The 19,258-nt window shown below is 37.6% G+C and overlaps 1 protein-coding gene across 1 annotated transcript; it reads left to right on the top strand.

The window, feature by feature from the left end:
- The first annotated feature begins 3,607 nt into the window (after window positions 1–3,607).
- Window positions 3,608–18,668, top strand: LOC121193596 (macrophage mannose receptor 1-like). The gene is made up of 32 exons (XM_041055986.1): window positions 3,608–3,718; window positions 4,007–4,366; window positions 4,612–4,782; window positions 5,034–5,189; window positions 5,542–5,658; window positions 6,430–6,567; window positions 6,700–6,879; window positions 7,157–7,311; window positions 7,965–8,078; window positions 8,858–8,973; window positions 9,137–9,285; window positions 9,382–9,581; window positions 9,902–10,023; window positions 10,408–10,486; window positions 10,632–10,785; window positions 10,981–11,019; window positions 11,598–11,761; window positions 11,869–11,930; window positions 12,545–12,645; window positions 12,938–13,080; window positions 13,372–13,477; window positions 13,996–14,123; window positions 14,268–14,300; window positions 14,449–14,493; window positions 14,985–15,087; window positions 15,604–15,836; window positions 16,364–16,529; window positions 16,759–16,911; window positions 16,999–17,115; window positions 17,474–17,632; window positions 18,120–18,149; window positions 18,241–18,668. Exons 1-32 carry the CDS (start codon window positions 3,646–3,648, stop codon window positions 18,447–18,449), a joined length of 4,275 nt encoding a protein of 1,424 aa, XP_040911920.1. The 5' UTR covers window positions 3,608–3,645; the 3' UTR covers window positions 18,450–18,668.
- Window positions 18,669–19,258: the final 590 nt, after the last annotated feature.

The following is a 19,258-nucleotide window of genomic DNA, read 5'->3' as shown; positions in this document are numbered from 1 at the left end:
GTGCTCCTTTACAACAACAAATCTGAGGACTCAGATACAAGAGGACCAACAACAACTGTACAAGTTCATAGGGCTGCCTACTTTTTGCAAGTTTTTGTGTGTGTGTGTGTGTGTATGTGTGTTTTGTACTGAACTGAAGGAAACAGTGAAGCAGACCAGCAACTGACAGAACCTAATGGACTGAAGACAATGACAATTTATTGCTTCTGAATGTTGATCCACTCAGCTTAGAAAAAAACTGCATAGTCAGTGATTATGAATTAAACTGTTATTCAGTGTTACACTGTCCAGAAACAACTGAACTGCAAATGAACCAGCTGCTCCTTAATATATTGTTCTTAAATACATTATAGTGAAAAGTTAGATACTATGCTGGTACTAGATATTAATTACTTAGTTAATACTACAATAAGATGAAGCACATATATTATCCATGTGTAACAAAAAGAATTCAGTTCATCTGTCGATCATCGACATTACATGTTTTGCAAATCGCTATCCGTGTGTCTTTCTCAGATTTACTGAAATACGTCCACACCGCAGTCATGTTGGCCTTTCCAGACAAGCTCGTACTGGCCGCGGTTTTCGCTTGCGTCATCACAACATCCTGTTTCATGCCATGTTGTTTCCGTGATAAAAGTCTTTCGAAAATGGCCCAAAAGTGCATTTTCGGTTTTCGGCCGAAAATTTTCGGTGGCCGAATATTGGGTGCATCCCTAGTTTTCACAGTTCGCTTCACATATTTACTGAGGCCACTTCTTCTTTTATTAGGCCAAATCATAGTAGTAATCTACTATTATACAAATCAGGGATGGGGCCGATCCAATCCAGTATCGGTATCGGGTTCCGATACCAACATTATTCACGGATCGGAAATTTCAGATCCAACCTGCGGAGATTTCCGATCCATGAACCATTTCTGTGCTCTAATGTTGCTGCTGAAATGACTCCATAAGTGATTCCCTCTCAGCTTCTCTGATAACTGGCTGCAAAATGTGGAATGGATTTCCTGAACGGAGGCGTCTCAGTGCGATGCTGAGTAATGAAACACGCCGCAAAGGAAATCCATTCCACAGCTTGCAGCCAGCTAGCAGGCGAGCATTGAGCAGCACCGCGGGGGAACCAAAGCGGGACACCATAACAGGAAACACAGACAGGTGATTCACACACCAGCAATATATTACCCACAGACAGCAGGAAGAAAATGAACAGTATGCAGACATACATGCATACACTCATACATATCATAATTGCCTGTGGAGAAGATTTATTACAGCATCATGTAAAATTAACAATAATGATAATAATAAATTTAAAGCAAACAGAGCTCTGGTATCGGAATAGTATCGGTAGCAGCAGATATCCAAATTCAGGTATCGGGATCAGATCGGACGTGAGAAAATGTGGATCGGTGCATCCCTAATATAAATCATTGCTTTAATCAGTGTTACAACACTTCCCCAGCTAAGGTTGATTCATTCATTTTAAACATGTCCTCCTTCCTGTGTCTCCTTTTTTCCAGGACATCACTCTGATTCACCAGGTGACACCTCATTAATTCAGAAGAACCACCCGATAAAATGTCTTTCTGCATTTTGACTCTTTCCTGTCTGTGTGACTTACACAATGTCTTTAAAGGCAATGTAGCAAAAGCAGAAGGTTAGCAGAGGAGTGGCAGGAACTTCAGTCCTCCATAAGTGTCTACACAGGATGCATTCAAGCACAGTATGGTCTTTTCTAACAGCAGATATATTAAGAGGCCACAGCAGGAAAAGTACATCTGTTATTGTGGACATTCACGATAACTTAACCTGTGCAAAGCCAAATAAAGTGAGATTTTATAGTTCCAGCTGCAACTTTTTTATCAAACATATTTTCAGCATAAGAAAGCAGACTATTGGACTGGTTGTTTCCTATCACGCAAGTGCAAAAGGCCTGAGCATGTCTGTAATACTGGTAATACATGTCTCTCATACTGTAGCGCTTAACAAAGGATACTCTTGGAAAAAGAGACAATGTGGGACAATGCATCCATCAGTTTGAGTTGGCTTGGCAAGTCAGGACCTTTAGCCCTCTGGGTTTCTTCTTGATTCCTTGTTGTTGACTATGAGCCTTCCTTTCAGTCTTGTAAAGACTATTATAATACCCCTGTACTGGGTTCTCTCTGCTGACTAGTATGCCAAAGTGCAACCAAGAAATCATCAAACATTACCTGAAACACTCCAATCAGTAATTAATGTACAAGTCACATTTAGTCAATTTTATCTATATACCCCAATTTCACACAATAGACAAAATTTCCTTAAGGGACTTTACAATCTGTACAGCACATACAACCCCCTACCCTTACACCCTTTGTCCAAAAATTATATTACCTCAAAATAATTACAGACATTGGAACGTCAATCAGTTCTAAGAAGTTTGCGTCTGCCCACACAGACTAAGGAGAGGAACAGATGGTCAGCATTATGGTGGCTTCCTTTTTGTAAATATTGCACAATACTTTACCCAATCAAGGGCAAAGGATCAAAACGCTCTCTTCTCTAGAAACCTCCTAAAACATATTCTGTGTAGCCAACCGAAACCTGAGTCACTTCTGTACTGGTCTGTCTCTCCATATTGTGGGAAAGTGATGGTGAAGAAACTAAGAACAAGAATTAGCTTTCGTGTAAGCCCAGCAGAAAAATATCTGCATTGTTGTTTTTATGCATTTATTAATTAATATAATTGATTACCAGAGCCCTCTACAGTCACATAGTGACACTAGGAACCTTGATTAATTATTACAGATAGCATCATGAAGTTAATATCACATAACACCAGTATATTTGTGTTATTGCCATAACTGATATATGATATAGTTAACACGCTAACAATGTTTACAATGTCACAGGTCTTCCAATGCACTCTCACCGGCGTTGCACTGCTAATTTGCCAAGGCATTGTGCCAAAGGTTACAAGGTTTTTTTATTGTGTCATCTTTGATATTTTTTAGTTGTGTGATCTAATATCTTCCTTCTAATACTCTCAATTAAACAAAATACTTTGTATTAAAAATAACTGATTGATCTGCCTCAGTTTGGATGAAAGACTTTGACTTGTTTTTGTACCATGTTCCTCTACTTGTCCTATAGTTGAACCATGTTGATATTAAAAAAAAAGATTTATTTCTCATTTCTCACTGTCCATTATTTCCATTTTTCTGTTTTATTCTAGGGGTCTTCAGATACAATGTTAATCCGTTTTTCATCAGTTACAGAGAGTTTAATTGTTCAGATTTTTTTTTTTTTTTTCAGCATTCATGTGCACACTCACTCAAGAAATGGATGTAATATCAATATACTGTATGTGTGTTCCTGGATGAGGAGAGCACATTACAGTAAAACAGCCAAGTATGCAAACATCAGCATTTGGGTTTAGCAAAGCTTGTTCCTCCCTATTCGTCTGAAATACATTGTTGACTACTTTATCTGACAATGATGCTGATTCAAAAAAAAAAAAAAAAAAAAAGGTGTGATGACATGATATAACCGGATGTTTCTGTGCAATTTAAATTCTCTTCTTTCCATGGTCATTCACACAAGTCTCAAATCCTCTGCACACAATGCGTGGATAGAGTCTTTGGCTTTAAGAAATTTGGGAAAAATGCTGAAAATGAAGATAACTTGTACAACCTTTGTGCTCCTCGTCCAAACGTTACGATGTTTGGCTTCAGATGGTACAGTATTGCCACTTTTAATTTTAAGCTCTTTGTAAGATTTTTACAGAGTAGTTATGTCATGTTTACCGCATGATAAACCTATCTGTATGTCAGACTGTTGACTGTGGCCTTTACCATGTGTCAGTCTGTTGCCTGTGTTATCCTATTTTTTATAGATTTGTTACAATTCAATATTAAGGTTATTGTCATTGTAATTATATATTACTGAGAGGATTTTCTGATTTTTTCTGCATTCTGCCACAAACAGAACTGCAAACTGATGATTTGAACAAACTTTTCCTGCAGATTCACAATTCCAACTAACTAACAGGGCCACTGGTTTTTGTCTGGGACAACGTTTTTTCTGCTTTGACATCCGATGGACGACCGGTGACCGACTTCTAGTTCAACACTGGGCAATGAAAAAGTGCCTGGGAGTCCAGGGGAAAAGTGTGGGCAGTGAAATAAGCCTCTACGATTGTGACGAAAACAGTGAACTCCAAAAGTGGGAATGCAAGAATGAAACCGTGCTCGCTCTCAAAGGCCAAGAGCTGTACATTGAGCTCACTGCAGATAACACAGCTGTTCTCACCAAAACAATAGGACCCAATAACCAACTCACAATTTCAGAGACGTCCAGTGGTGCTTGCACAAGAACTTACAGAGGTACAATACTGCAATTCATAATCAGTTTTTTGGGACTCTGGATGCAGTTTTTTTACTATATGAGCTAGCTCCAGCAAACTGGTACTAAGCCACTGGAATTTACTGTGCATGTGTTAAATTCTCAGTCAATGAAAACAGACTATCTGAAGGATTCCATTCCACATTTTCACACTTTACCAGTATATTTTCTCAAACTAATTAAGCTATTCTTTGTTATGTTATTTGTCCTTGTTTGGGCCTTTCAGAATTTTACACCATTGGAGGAAATGCAAATGGTAGGACCTGCATGTTTCCCTTCCTGTATAAAGACCAGTGGTACTCAGAGTGCACTACGTTTGACTCCTCGGAAAAACGGCAGTGGTGTGCGGTTGAAACAAAATATGAGCATGAACTCTGGGGCTACTGCCCAACTAACTGTGAGTACTGCCTGTGAGAAATAGAGTTTTATTACACTGTAGTGAGAGAAGGGCCTATTTACAGTGGATATTTCTTTAAATGTACTTTGATGTGAAGGCCTTGAGGATAATAATGCTCCTATAAACAGGGTGTCATTTGATTTCGGACTGACACCCTGACTTTACATTTAAGTCAGTCTCTAACCTTTAACTTGACTTTACATAAAAAAAAACTAAAGGTACTTGCTTGGTTTTGCATGGATGTTTCACAGCCAAAGAACATTGGAACAAAGACACCACAACAGGAGCGTATTACCAGCTCAACACACAATCAGCTCTGACTTGGTTCCAGGCTGAGACCAGCTGTAAACAGCAGGGCGCCTCCCTGCTCAGTATCACCGATCCACACCAGCAGGCTTATGTCACAGGTAAGGTGGTAATGGCTTTATTTTGAGTATACTGATAAAGGAAGCATATGTCTGGGTTCAGGGGTGTTTGAAGAATATCTACCAAAAACATTCATAATTTCTTCTACATAAAGTGATCGAGTCTATAAAATTCCAAATACTTAAATCAACATATACTTAAAAAAAAAAAAAAAGATTACTGTATAATTTTTCACTAGAAATATGCATGTTATATATTCTTCAATGCCCTGTTTGTATAGATATGTTTAAATGAAAGCATGGATACTTTTCTGTTATGACAGTAAGAAAGAAAGCTTTACTCATTATTATGTCATTTTCATTTCCCGTGCCTTTTTTAAACACACACTCACAGCACTACTAGCAACAGCGGGACAAGGTCACAAGCTTTGGACTGGACTTAACCTGGATCCAGAACATGGCTGGCAGTGGTCTAATGGGAAGCCTTACCGTTATCTGAACTGGGACTCAGGTAGGTTTTATTTCCACTTCAGAACTTTTTGTTGCTACCCTGATAATGCTAAGATAAATTGTAAGTTTGATCTGTTCCATCTGTCTTTTATCCTCTCTGCCTTATAGACATCATGTTTCCAGCCAGTTGTAGAATTGGTATCATTTGGCCTAATATTTAAAACCCACAGAATGGGTTGAATATATTTATGGAAGCTGAGGATTTCTGAGAGTTCAGCAGTTTAGATTCACACTGCAGTAAATAAATTAATGAAAATGAAGAAATGAATGAGGTGTACATTTCAAATCACACCATTGTAATTACAGCACCTTCATTTGCAAGGAAACCTACTGTATTTTAGATCTGATCTTAACACACTACACAACAAAAATGTACCCATGCCAAGTCATTGTCAGGCAGATTACTATCATTACAGTGGAAAAAACTGCCAAATAAAGTCAGTCTGGCTATTAACCAGAATATCATTATCATTTCTTCGTCACGTTAATTTCCACAAATTGCTAAATATTTACAAATTTCCTTTATTTACAAAATTACATTTAAGTCAGATTTCTTCTTTTCTTTCTTTGACAGTTGATACAGCGCTAACTTTTCTATTTATATCACAATTCTTATTAGACCTATTTATGCAGTGACTATTTCATTTTACTTGTAACACATAAATTATAAAGCTATCAAGCTTTATAATTTGTTTATGCGTTACACTTAGTGTGAAACTGAATTAGTGGAGTCTGTGTCATCGTGTCAAGTATAATTATCATCTTGTTTTAGGTCATCCACTCCCTAATCCAGGACACAACTGTGCAATTGCTAATGGTGCTCTACAGTACGCCTGGCAAAGTTCAACATGCACAAAGAAACTGGGCTACATCTGCTACATTGACGGAGCTGTGGCCAATCCTACTGAAGGTAAAGAAAAGACCTTTCTCTGTTCCATTTTAGTGGTGCCATCCTCAAGTTACTGATTTACTATTTTGTCTTTGGTTAATTGTATGATGTATGTTACTCAATTCTTCTATTTCTTTTTTCTTTTCATGAAAGCTGTTGAGACAAGCTATTGTTCAAGACCTTGGATTCCGTACAATGGCCACTGCTTCTACCTTAATCATACTCAGAAAACATGGTCTGATGCTCAGAAAGCGTGCCGCAAGGAAGGAGGCGACTTAGTCAGCATCCGCAATGTTGAGGACCAAAGCTTTGTCATCTCTCAACTTGGATATGGTATATGAAGACAATAAAACAGTGTAGCTTGAAATAAGTCTTTACAACAAAAAACACACCTCTGGTGCCACCCTGATGCAAAAAGTTGGGTGCTTCAGAATATATAAACAAAACATGCAGTGTAAAGTATGTCTCAGTAATAATGGCTTAAATGTAATTGTCCTAAATATCTGCTTTCTAAACGTAAGGAGTAGTCACATTTGAAATATGTCATGGGAAACAAGACTGTTGTACTTTTCTTGAGGGAAATAAAAAATTTTTCTGTCCATGTCTGCAGCATCCACTGATGAGCTTTGGATTGGACTGAATGACAGGAGGACAGAGGGACTATTTGACTGGAGCGACCACTCTACTGTCAGCTTCACTAGCTGGGAATTTGGGAAACCTACTGTCTTCACAGACCAAGAAGACTGTGTTCTCATCAGTGGAGAGGTAAGGAGCATTGTGTGGGTATGGTACACAGACTGGCCTCTTGTAAAAGTATCATAATTTGTTATTTATTATTTATCATTATTTATTTGACCTGCTTCGGGTCAAAAAACAGAAAGCCACAAATCATGTTTTTGTTCAGTGCATATTGTTATATATTTATTGTGCTTCCAACTATGAGGCAACAGTCTGGGGCAGGCCCTTTCCTGTTTCAACACGATACCAATCTGTGTACAAAGAATGACAAAAGGCATGATTTTCTGAGTTTGGTGGGAAAGAACTTAACTGGCCTGGCCTTAAATGCCCTGAATTGGAGAGAGATCAGTCATCAACCTCACTCATATTCTTGTGGCTGAATGGGAATAAATCCCTGCAGCTAGGTTGCAAAATCTTGTAGCGAGCCTTCGCAGAAAAGTCACAGCGGTTGTAGCCGCACTTCAGAATGAGACCACAGGCCAAGGCCCAAACCAGGTATAAGGTTTGGACCTACATACATACATATAGTCGACTAAACATGTTTATATGTAAGATAATAACTTTGTATATATTGAAGGCTAAGGGCTTTTTGTTTAACACTATACTGTACACTGTAGATTGCCTGTGCATCAGTACATCTGCATTCCACACATTTTACAGTACTTTTTTTTTTTTTGCAGAATGGAAACTGGGCTGACCGTGTGTGTGAGGAAAAGCATGGTTTCATTTGTATGAAGATGAGTGAATCTGAACCTCCTGAAGATGAAGTGGAGCAGAATATAGGCTGCAGAACTGTGCGTAAACTACTTCTTATTTATGAAAAAAAGTCTATCTCTGGCTTAAGATGACTGATTACATTCCAACTCTTGTTTCTTTTTTATTGCATCTTGGGCAAAGTTTCTGAATAAGTAAAGCGAATATTTGGTACCTTCCACAGAAATACCCATTCCTATCTGGCATGCAGTTTACAAAGGGGCAAAGTTGAAAGGTTGAAAGAAACATCCAATGAAAAAGGGTATATATAGTGAAGTTTGTGCTATGCATGGGATATAAATGCTAAAGTAGCCATGACAAGCCTCTGATGTTCGGGCAACCCCGAGAAAGGTGAATGTACAGCTGGCAGGAGTCTACATCTCAATCGATTTCACTGGGTCTGATGGGCTTTTATCAGTGCACCACTGGAAGCATACTCACTAACTGCATCTCAGTGTGGTATAGCAATTACCATGCATCAGACCATAAACCACTTCAGTGGTTGGTAAAAACTGCCCAGCAGATCACCAGGACCCAACTGCCCACCATTGAGAACATTTACCATAAATGCTGCCTGGGGAGGGCAATAAGCATTATCAAGGATGTATTCCACCCTAGCCATGGACTCTTTAGTCGGCTGCCATTTGGCAGGCGTACAGGAGCCTGCCAGCACCAGCAGGCTAAGGAAGACCTGCACCTATCTGTAAATGATAATTTTCTTTAGCACTTCTGATTAGATGCAATCTGCATTTCATGATAAATGATACTAAAATACGACATGCTAATGAAGTTTTTCCACTTTTGTTTTCCAACAACCCAGGGCTGGAAAAGACATGGCTCCTACTGTTACTTCGTAGGGACAGAGGCAAAGACATTTGATGAGGCAAACAACGACTGCAAGAGCTCAGATTCCTACTTGGCAGACATTTCAACTGGGTAAAAGCATTTATTTTCACTCAAGACATTTTGAACATCCTTAAAAACAAGTGTGCTAGATTTTAGAGGTTCAGATTTAACTAAAAAAAAATGCAGCTCTGTGACTGTACATCACTCACTGATATGCAAAATCTTGTCATTTTATTCGTGTAAATATTTTCAGGGTGGACAATGCATTTCTTGTCAGCTTGGTGGGAATGAGACCAGAGAAATATTTTTGGCTAGGACTCTCAAACCAGAAAAATATTGATCAATTTGTGTGGACCAACACAGACTCGGTGAGGTTTACTCACTGGAATGCTCAAATGCCAGGTACAGAAAAGTTTTTGTTTTTTTTTAAACTTCCCTCTTTAAGGTGTGTTAGAAAAGTGGCATCACAATTGACAATTCCTCCCTTGACAATACAAGGTCACCAGCAGGGATGTGTTGCCATGACAACTGGGGTTTTTGCTGGCCTCTGGGATGTGTTGCCCTGCACCAATAAGGAGAAATACATTTGCAAACACCAGGCAGAGGGGGCAGTTTTAACCTCTGCACCACCAACTGTTCCCCCTCCGAAGTGTGCGGATGGCTGGATTCCGGTGTTATCAGGAACATACTGCTATAAGGTAGGATCAAATGCAACACGAGTGAAAAACGAAGATCTGCTCTACTGATCTATACCACAAAGAACCGCCCATGCCACCCCGGGGGGTATTTACTGGTTCCAGGTCCTCTGGTTTTCTCAGTCTTTCATGACAGCAAATTGAATACCTCTGGTTTATTAACAGTTGGTCAGACAAAATTAGCTGTTTGAAGTCAGCACTGGCTTTAGGAAAATGTCACATTTTTCATGATTAATTTAACAAACAAAAAAAATGATGCATCAATATTAAAGAGACACTACCAAACCTTAAATCACAGTTGATCTTCTTGCTTTGTGTTTTAGCTGTTTTCAGAGTCATCATCAAACAAGAGGACCTGGTATGAGGCCAGAGATTACTGCAGGGCCATCGGAGGGGACCTGCTCAGCATCCACAGTGCTGATGAGCTAAGACAGAGAGAACTAATGTACAGTATGACCTTGTCTCATTCAAATAGGGCAGCATTAGACAATATTTTCTGTAAAAATTCCACCCTTCTTTCTGAACTAAATTACACTGCATCAAAGAAGACCTCTTCTCATTCTTTCTAGATGTTCTAAATTTGTCCTGGTTGTCGAAATAAAAATGAGGTTGTAAGCATTATCGTTGGCAGAAAAAGTTGTTAGTTTATAGTATATGGCAAATTACAAAATTAGATTGAAGGGATTCAAAAACACAAAACTGGTTCAAATTTGGCTAGAACCTAAGAGAGCACTGGGACAGTTTTTTAACAGGTAACTATTAAATCTACTTTTTTAAACATATTTTGACATTTAAATAAGTAACATGTAACTATACCTGTCCATTTCAGGTATAGTTACAGAACAATCTGGATTGGACTTAGTGCCCCTGACCCAGTCACTGGTTATGTATGGAGCGATGGATCCCCAGTGAGTTAATAGTCTTCCCTTTCTTTGGTGACTGAGTAAATCACATAAATCAAGTTAGTCACATAAATTGTAGTTTATGTGACTCAAGTGCATAAAAACAACTGGATTTGTTATTTCACAATTTATTACTTGCTTTTGTGTCCAGGTAAATTTCCAACACTGGGGGGATGGAGAGCCAAACAATAAAAATAATGTGGAATCTTGTGTCGAATTGAACACAGGGTACTGGCACAGATTTGCGTTTTGGAACGATGTGCAGTGTGAGAAGTACAATGACTGGTTTTGTCAGATCCGTACAGGTAAAGTCCATAGCCATTTGGTTTCATGGGATTCAGAGAAAAGCGTGTGATTTGTTGTTGAGTGAGCTGAGTGACTGGGGTTACTTGTTTTCAGCAATATCCTCTTCAGGTATTCAGATGAACACAATTTCAACCCGGGGTGCCCACTATCACCTCACTATTCTAAACGTTACAATCTCCTGTCTGTCCTTACAGGAAGGACTCCAAAGCCGCCTCCAGACCCTGTCACTCGTGGTAAGGGTGCTATTATGTACAAGTATGAGACCTCTTAGAAACACAGTATTTTTACACAACAGTTGAAGTCAAACACTCTGCTGTATCATCCTGATACAATCTGAAAAATAATAATTCTGTGTATCTCCTTATTTACAAGCATGAACACATCTTTTGTTGAACTTTGTCTTGCTGATGCACTTTTCCTTGGTGAATGTTTGTGTTTGTTCAACTGGCTAAGAAACTAGCGGGCGCCATCACAAAGACAACATAAAATATCAAATTTCTTCCTTATGATTCCTGGTTTTTTTCTCAAAGGACAAATGATTTACATAGCAGATATGTATGCTACAGCAGAAAAAATGCAATTTAACTTCAATTGGACTTTGAGGACTCAGTGGCATTAGCATGATGTCCTAACACTTAATTGATTTTTTAGCATTGCACACTTGCTGCAAGCAAGCCAGCAACAGTCACCAGACTTCTCATTAAGAGCAACTAACATAAAATAAAATAAATAAGAAATTAGATAAAATTAGATATTATCAGATATTAAACAAACACTGAAGATATATTACACATTTCTAACATGTTTTCAGACTATAATACGACCTCAGACGGCTGGGTGGAATGGAATGGGAATCAGTATTTTATTAATGAAAAGTCAATGGCCATGATAGATGCTCGCTACTTCTGCCAACAGAGGCACAGTGACTTGGTAACTATCAACACTGAAGCAGAAAGTGTCTTTCTATGGAATCAGGTGAGCAGTGACTTTTATACTGTGTTATGTATGTGGCATTTAACTACAGGAATAACTGAAATGTGAGTATCACTGATTTTATCATATTCCTCTGTCTCTGTGTGTAGGTATCTAGAAAGTATGGGTCTTACTGGATAGGCCTAACTGTAGATCTTGATGGAACATTCGAGTGAGTATGAAATAAATATAAATGAAAAAAAGGCAGTAATAAAAATAAATCCAGACTTCATAGGCAGAAAGTAATTTCAAACCTGAGTGATTACAAGTATCAAATTTATGTGACATTTCTTTTCTGTAATTTCTTTGTTGAATTTCAAATATGTACTGGTGCAAGGTTGGCCTGATACAGATCCAAACTGCTGCAAGTCTCTAAGAGGAAGGTGCAGTAGATAGAGTATAGTATACTGTTACAAGTTACCTGTGTCTGTTGGCATGTTGTCCTTAACAATTTTAATTCCGCATCAAAGTTTAAATTTAAACTTGACAAAAAAGGCCACGGATGGAAATGAAATACAACTGTGTAATGACTGAATGTGTGTTTCCTGAATGATCTGACAGAAAAAGAATTATAGACAGAAGAGGTTAATGGCAGAGTTATTGGTCCAAACAATAAGATGCTCTTTATTTTGTTCAACTACCTATCTAATTTGTAATTTTTGGAGATTTGTACCTGGAACAAGAACAATATATAGCTTCACCCTTTAGATTTGAATCAGTGTGTCATTATTTTCACAGGCTCTTTTTGTTACAAAATCTCAGTTGATTTGCTTGTGTTACATTAAGGTGGATGGATGGTTCTCAAGTGGTGTTTGAAAGGTGGGAAGAAGGTCAGCCTGATTTCAAGAATTATGATGAGAACTGTGCTGCCATGTCACGTTATACTGGTGAGTAAACTAAAACATGAATTATCTTCACTGGCACACATGCAAATCATAAATTTAACAAAGCATTAACTTGTACTCCTTAGAATTTCAGTACTGGTTGATTTGGTGACACCGGTGGTTACCAACGACCATTACATAAAAAATGCTGCCTACAAATAGAATCAAAAATGTGGTTTAGTTCTGTGAAAATCTAAAGACTGTAACTTTAACTTGGATGTTTACTAAAAATGTACATTGTATTGAGTGCTGATTATCATGTGTGTTGATTTTAATGTCTTGGACTGATTTACAGGTTTTTGGCATGATTATAATTGTGGGTTTGAGCACAAGTCCATTTGTAAACGTAGTGGTCCACCGCCTGCCAACACCACTGTAGCACCCACAGTGCCCCCTAAAGGTGGTTGCCGACCCACCTGGAAAAAAGTTAACTCCAAGGTCAGAGGTGGTTTTTAACCTTTATAAATGTGTTGTTTTGAAGGTATGGAAATGAAACCGATTGTAGGACAGATTTAAATTCTCAGTGATTGCACTGACACAGGCCTTTGATTTGACAACACTTCTAAATCTTTTAAGTACTGATCTTTAAGGGTAGGTTTTTTGTAATGGTGTTTGAAGATGTCACATTAAGTTGTTTTGTCATGTGAAATTGGGATATACGTACTGTACTTACAATGTACAGTGAGTATTTCAGAAGTTGGAAATCAACTTATCATTTCTTTCCTCAAGTGTTATAGCATCATTAAAAAACAGAAATTAACATGGGATGAAGCAAGGAATGAATGCCAACGCAAGGGTGGAAACTTGGCCTCTATTCCCTCAAGACATGTGCAAGGTTTGTTTCTCATAATTTTTTCCTCTTAACCTCTGCACCTGTTCAGGGTGCAACAATGCAGCAAACAAAGATACATTGGCAACTGAGCCTATATTTGATTATTTTATTTACTTATTTCTTTTGTACTGTTTTGAGACAACTGATTTAAATGGAGGGCTTGTAATAGTTGTGAGGCTCAAGGTTCAATAATTAGTTTATTAAAATACTCAAATGACTGGTGTTTATAAAATGTAAATCATAACTAAAGCTCTGCAAGTGGCCTCTGGTAGTGCTGTTCACCAAACCAGAATAAACTGGTTTGAATAAGGCAAATGACTGACTCTATTTGTTTATTAAGTTATTTGTGAATGTTACTGGTTTCTGTAGTTCATAGTAGACCCACACATTAGAAAAAGGTGTACAGTGTACTTCCAAGAGTCACTGAAACAGCACATTATATTATGTTTCATGTAAAATGGTAAGAAAAAAAAGAACTACAAGAAAATATCTGAATCTGAAATCACTGTTCAAACTTTCAGTGTTTTTGATGACTCAAATGGCTGACACACCTACTACAGACCTGTGGATTGGTCTTCATAGTCTCCATAGCAAAAGCTTCTTCTGGACTGATGGGCAACCAAACTCATATTTCAATTTGGCTTTTCATGTAAGTGGACACAGTCTGAATTGTGTTTTACAATGTGAAGCAAGTGGATTATGTAGCACTCCTGATAATTTGTTTTGTTGTGTGTGTGTGTGTGTACGTGTGTGTGACACTTTGTATCTCCATTCTCTGTTGTCTCAATTTTAGAGACGCGGCTATCATCAATCCTACAGGCTTTCGGTAACATTAAAATTTAACTTTATATCAGGCATAGTCATGTACAAATGTGTATTATGATCACTGTTGTGAAAAGTCAAATGCATTTGTAAGGTTTATGATGATATTTTTTTTCTGTATTTATAAAAATTTCTCTGGGTTTCCACTGCAGGATACCAGTTATTTTCAAAGGCTAAAAGTAATGTCTAAGGAAAAGGTAAGATGTTGTTTACTGTTGAGGGCAATGCTGCTCATTTTATCGTGCATTGGAGAGAAATTACAGTTCACTTTTGTGATCAGAACACCACATTTTACACTGTAACAAGTCAAAATCAGGACAAAAAAGAGAAAAATATTATATTTCTGGGTGACCTTATTCATCTATCCATCCATTCATCTCTCCATTTGTTACCTAAGTATCATGTGAGTGTCCTCACATTTCCTCAGGCAATCCTCTAATCAGTTTACATTTAAAGGCCAAGACAATGCCAGGCTGACACTGATCTCTGTACGAAGGCAAAATTTTTTGGATTTCTAGATTTTACATGTGATATTAGGCCTTCAGTAAACAAGACCATACTATTATTCCTAATATTGGAAAAGTGCTGAATTCCTTAACTGAAATGTTTTATGATGCCTTTTGTGATTACATTGGATCCTGACACAGTATTCCCTTTTCCTCACTGCTTTCTGCCTGCACCTCCCCAGGGTAAATGTGTTGTGCTCAATACTAGTCCTCCCTTTGGTATTGGTAAATGGATACCTGTGTCCTGCAATGACACTAATGGATTTGTCTGTCTTCAAAACCCTGGTGAGTCTATACTGTGTATACCGATATCAAAGATAAAAAAAAAAACCCTGATGAGTCCACAATTCCTATTCAGTTGATCTAATAGATTTGTTAATGCATCTGCCTACTACCAGCTTCTATTATGGCCTAGTCATCCCCTTTATTATTTGCTTACTCTTTACCTCCCCAAAAATGAAAAATCACTTATAATCTATGTACAATAAAATTAAATAATAACCATTAAAGCAATGTTAAAGCAGCTGATAACTTGCTGTGACGTTTTAGTATTATAATCAATATTTCCCTGTAATGAAAATGTGATTCAAACTAAATTTTAACAATCAAAATTTAAGAAAGGATGCACAGTATTTTAAACATAGCATATTAAAATGTAACAGTTTTGTTTTTTGCTTTTTTTAAGTAGTTGCATTCATCTAGGGAAAATGGAACTGAATAACTCTTAAGCCTCTATACAACAGTTCTTGACCTTAAGTTAAATGGAAAAACTAAGTTTGCTTCTACTCTCCCCTTAAACAGACCCATCTCTCCCAGACTCTGCTGAACCTACGGTTCCCACCGACTATAACAAAATATTTAATGACTCCATTAAGGTTGTGACTCAGCCAATGACCTGGGATGAAGCCAAGAAGCACTGTGAAGATGATGGTGCCAACCTGGCTAGCCTGCGAAATGAGTGGTCACAGATCTACGTAGAGCTGATGGCTTTGAATCTCAAAGCTCCTCTGTGGATTGGACTGAAAGAAAAGAAGGTACAGGGCACAAAGCCTCTAATATAGCACAAAGCAAAGTAACGGCTAATGCTTGTTTGAGACTACTACTGACCGCAGTAAAAATTCATACCAAAAGGTTTATTACTTCTGGCTACACTGACTTACCCAGTTAGGATTTTGCTTTTATTGGTGATTAGAAGAAAACTTCTCATGAAGAATTAATTTACTGGTATAATTAGATTCATAAATACCATCTAGTACAGTAGAATAAAATCTCAAAACTTTTCAACAGTATTGTAGAGAAAATGAAGGAACTGCAAGATAGAGTAACATAGTTATTGTAGCCTGAAAGTCTACAGTATAGTGACATGGATGATCCAACCAATACTTAACATAATCTTTAAGTCTGGACTAAAGGCGTGTATTGACCAACAGACGTTTTCATCCATGCAGGCATGCTGCTAAACATGACTAAAAATGTTCATCATTCACTGCCTTAAAAATCTTTCTGAAAACAAAAAGCTGAATCATAAAGCTGAATGAAGGATGATCTCTTCTGCTTTCAGACCAATGGTTATTTCAGCTTTATTGATGGCTGGCACGTAACATTTACTCACTGGGGTAAAAATGAACCAAGCATGGACCGACCTTGTGTATACGTAGATGTGGATGGAAAATGGAAGACTGCTAACTGCAACCAGACTATTAACAGCGTTTGTATGAAGTCTACAGGTATGGCTAATGACAGTCTAATGTTAATTTAAATAAATTAATACGTAACTCATCCTAAAAGCCAACATGACTCAACTCAATTTAGTATCCCGTAAACATCAGGTTACTTGCTGCGTTTATCTGTGTTAGTATCAGATGGTTGTAACTGCACAAAAAAACCTTGTAATGTCTACATCAAAGTACTGGATTTGAATCAAGCATTATCTCTCTCTCTCTCTCTCATTCACAGATGTGCCACCAACAGAGTCAAGTGTTTTTCCTGGAGTTTGCCCTGACGACCCAAGCCAGAATCTTTACTGGCTACCATTTAAGGGTAATTGTTACATATTTTTCGCGGTGGAAAAACAGTGGGGACATGCAGCTACTAGCTGTGCAGGACATGGTAAGCATTTTCAATGAAAGATACTTTCAGAAAATATAAAGCCTGTGTCTTTGCCTAAGCAATGCTCTTTTGTTTTGTTTTGTGAAGGTGCATCGTTAGCCAGCATTGAAGATCTCTCTGAGCAAGAATTCATTCAAAGTAATTTGGAAACATTTAAAGACAGCTACTCCTCTTTCTGGATCGGCCTGTTTAAAAATCACAAAGGTACAGTCACATTGCCTGCTCTAATATGAAAAAGAATATTCAGCTCCAGGGAAAATACTGTACAAAAAGAAAAATTATTCTATATAAAAATAATAATAATAATAATAATAATATATATATATATACACACACACACACATACATACATACATACATTTAAGGGTTCTTGGGGGAAAATGCTATTGTTTTAAATTAATGTGTTTTCCAATCAATCTTTTTCATAATTTCTTTTAATGATTCACAAAGTATGATAATTCTTTAGGTTACAGCACAAGCATATCAAGAAAATTCTGCACAAAAAAAAAGAAAGAATTAAATAAAATTCTTAACATTTTAAACTGAATCTGTGTCTCTCCAGGGGATTGGTTGTGGTTGGACAAAACAGTCCTGGAGTACACTCACTGGCAAGAAGATCAGCCTAATCATAACATCTATGGAGGAATTAGCACTTCAGATGGGAAATGGAAGGCAGAACTGAAGTGGTATGATAGACCATACATCTGCAAAACACCCAAAGGTAAAATATTTTTTATATGTACACAGTTTGAATTGCAATGATGTTTTCTATAATGCCAAGATCACACAACACAATATATCTGTCTTTTGAGATGACTGACTGTCAGGGACTGACTTCACTGTTTCAACTCACAGCACCAACAACAAATGTTTCCACACTGCACATTCACTTTATAAATAAAAGTGGTCCTGGAACAATTAATTATTACTCTGCAATTACGGCAGGCTCTTTCTTTTTTACTCCCAGCTAGTAGAAAGAGGGTGAGTGTGTAGGTGAGCAGTATATGTGAATGTGCAAAGGGTGACATTGCACCCACAGGTATGATTTTTTTTGGTACACTGCTCCTTATCTGTGCATGATAGTCACATGGTCTTCGGTTCACTAACATATGTTTTATTTTATGTTAGTTTATAGTTGTGCACTTGAAGTAATTGTACTGTTGTGAACATCAGTGTTATTTGATCACATCTTCCTTCTTTCTCTATAGTATTACCAGCAAAACCAACACCATCAGCCAGTAAGTAACACCTCTTGATCTCATTTACTTCACTCAGCTTTGTGAATAAAATCTTTTGGCTGATCATCACCTATTCTTTCAAACTGCTCAGGAGCTGGGTTAGAACTTCATCACCATAGCCACATAATTTTGGCAGTTGTGGTGGTCATGGCTGGGATTGCCTTGGGGGCAGTGATTGCCTTCTACCTCTTCAAGAAGTCTGGTCGTCATCTACCTATCCTTGACAGATTAGCCAACTTTGACAACCCACTCTTCATCAGCAATCAGCAGTCCTCACCTGATGTGGCTGACACCAGTTAGCTGGTATGAAAGCAGCAGAAGGGCATCCTGGGCTTGGTACATAGATTTCACATTTATAGTTCAAATTTGCATATCCAATAATTTCAGTGTGTTCTGAAATGGGAGAGGTTTGATCAGAATTTGTCACGAGTGGCTAAATTGGTTAAAGCAATTTATTACTCCAGGATGTATAACTTGGGCTGATAGTAAGGGTGTGCCTGATTCATCGATTCATAGAATAATCGTTAAATTAAAAACACACTGTTTTTGGGTAGATTCCAAAAAACTATAATGGAAAAAACATAATTCCCAGAAATTAAAATGGGAAAAACAGAATTTGGGAAAAAATAAAAAGGAATTTATAGGGCCGTTTACAAGTAACTACAGAGTGAGGAAAGAAACATTCTATGTGGGAAAAAAAATGATCAATCGAGATGCATTGATAATCGGTGAATCATCGAATCATAGCACTGTAAATCGTAATCAAATAGAATCGTGAGGTGACTTAGATGGCACACCCCTGGCTGATAGTCTTGAAATCATTTTAAAATCACAGTTTATCATGACTAAAAAAAAACTGGTTGATTGAATGTACAGGGAAGAATTCAACATGTTCCTTCTTTTGTTTCTTAGAATAGTACTGTCTATTTTTATCTTTGCTTTTCAGCTGCTACGTAAAGCTAAGAGTTGCAATGTCTTGTTAACAATAAACAAATCAATAAATATAACATATTATCATTAGTGCATTTCATCCTGCTTAAAGAATCATGATACATAGCTGTATTTAGCTAGAAGTTCTGGTCACTCACCTAAAACTTGTAAGGCAAAAA

Source organism: Toxotes jaculatrix, chromosome 14 (genome assembly GCF_017976425.1).
Source record: "Toxotes jaculatrix isolate fToxJac2 chromosome 14, fToxJac2.pri, whole genome shotgun sequence".
Taxonomy (NCBI): Eukaryota; Metazoa; Chordata; class Actinopteri; family Toxotidae; genus Toxotes; species Toxotes jaculatrix.
This window is presented reverse-complemented; position numbering and strand designations above follow the sequence as displayed.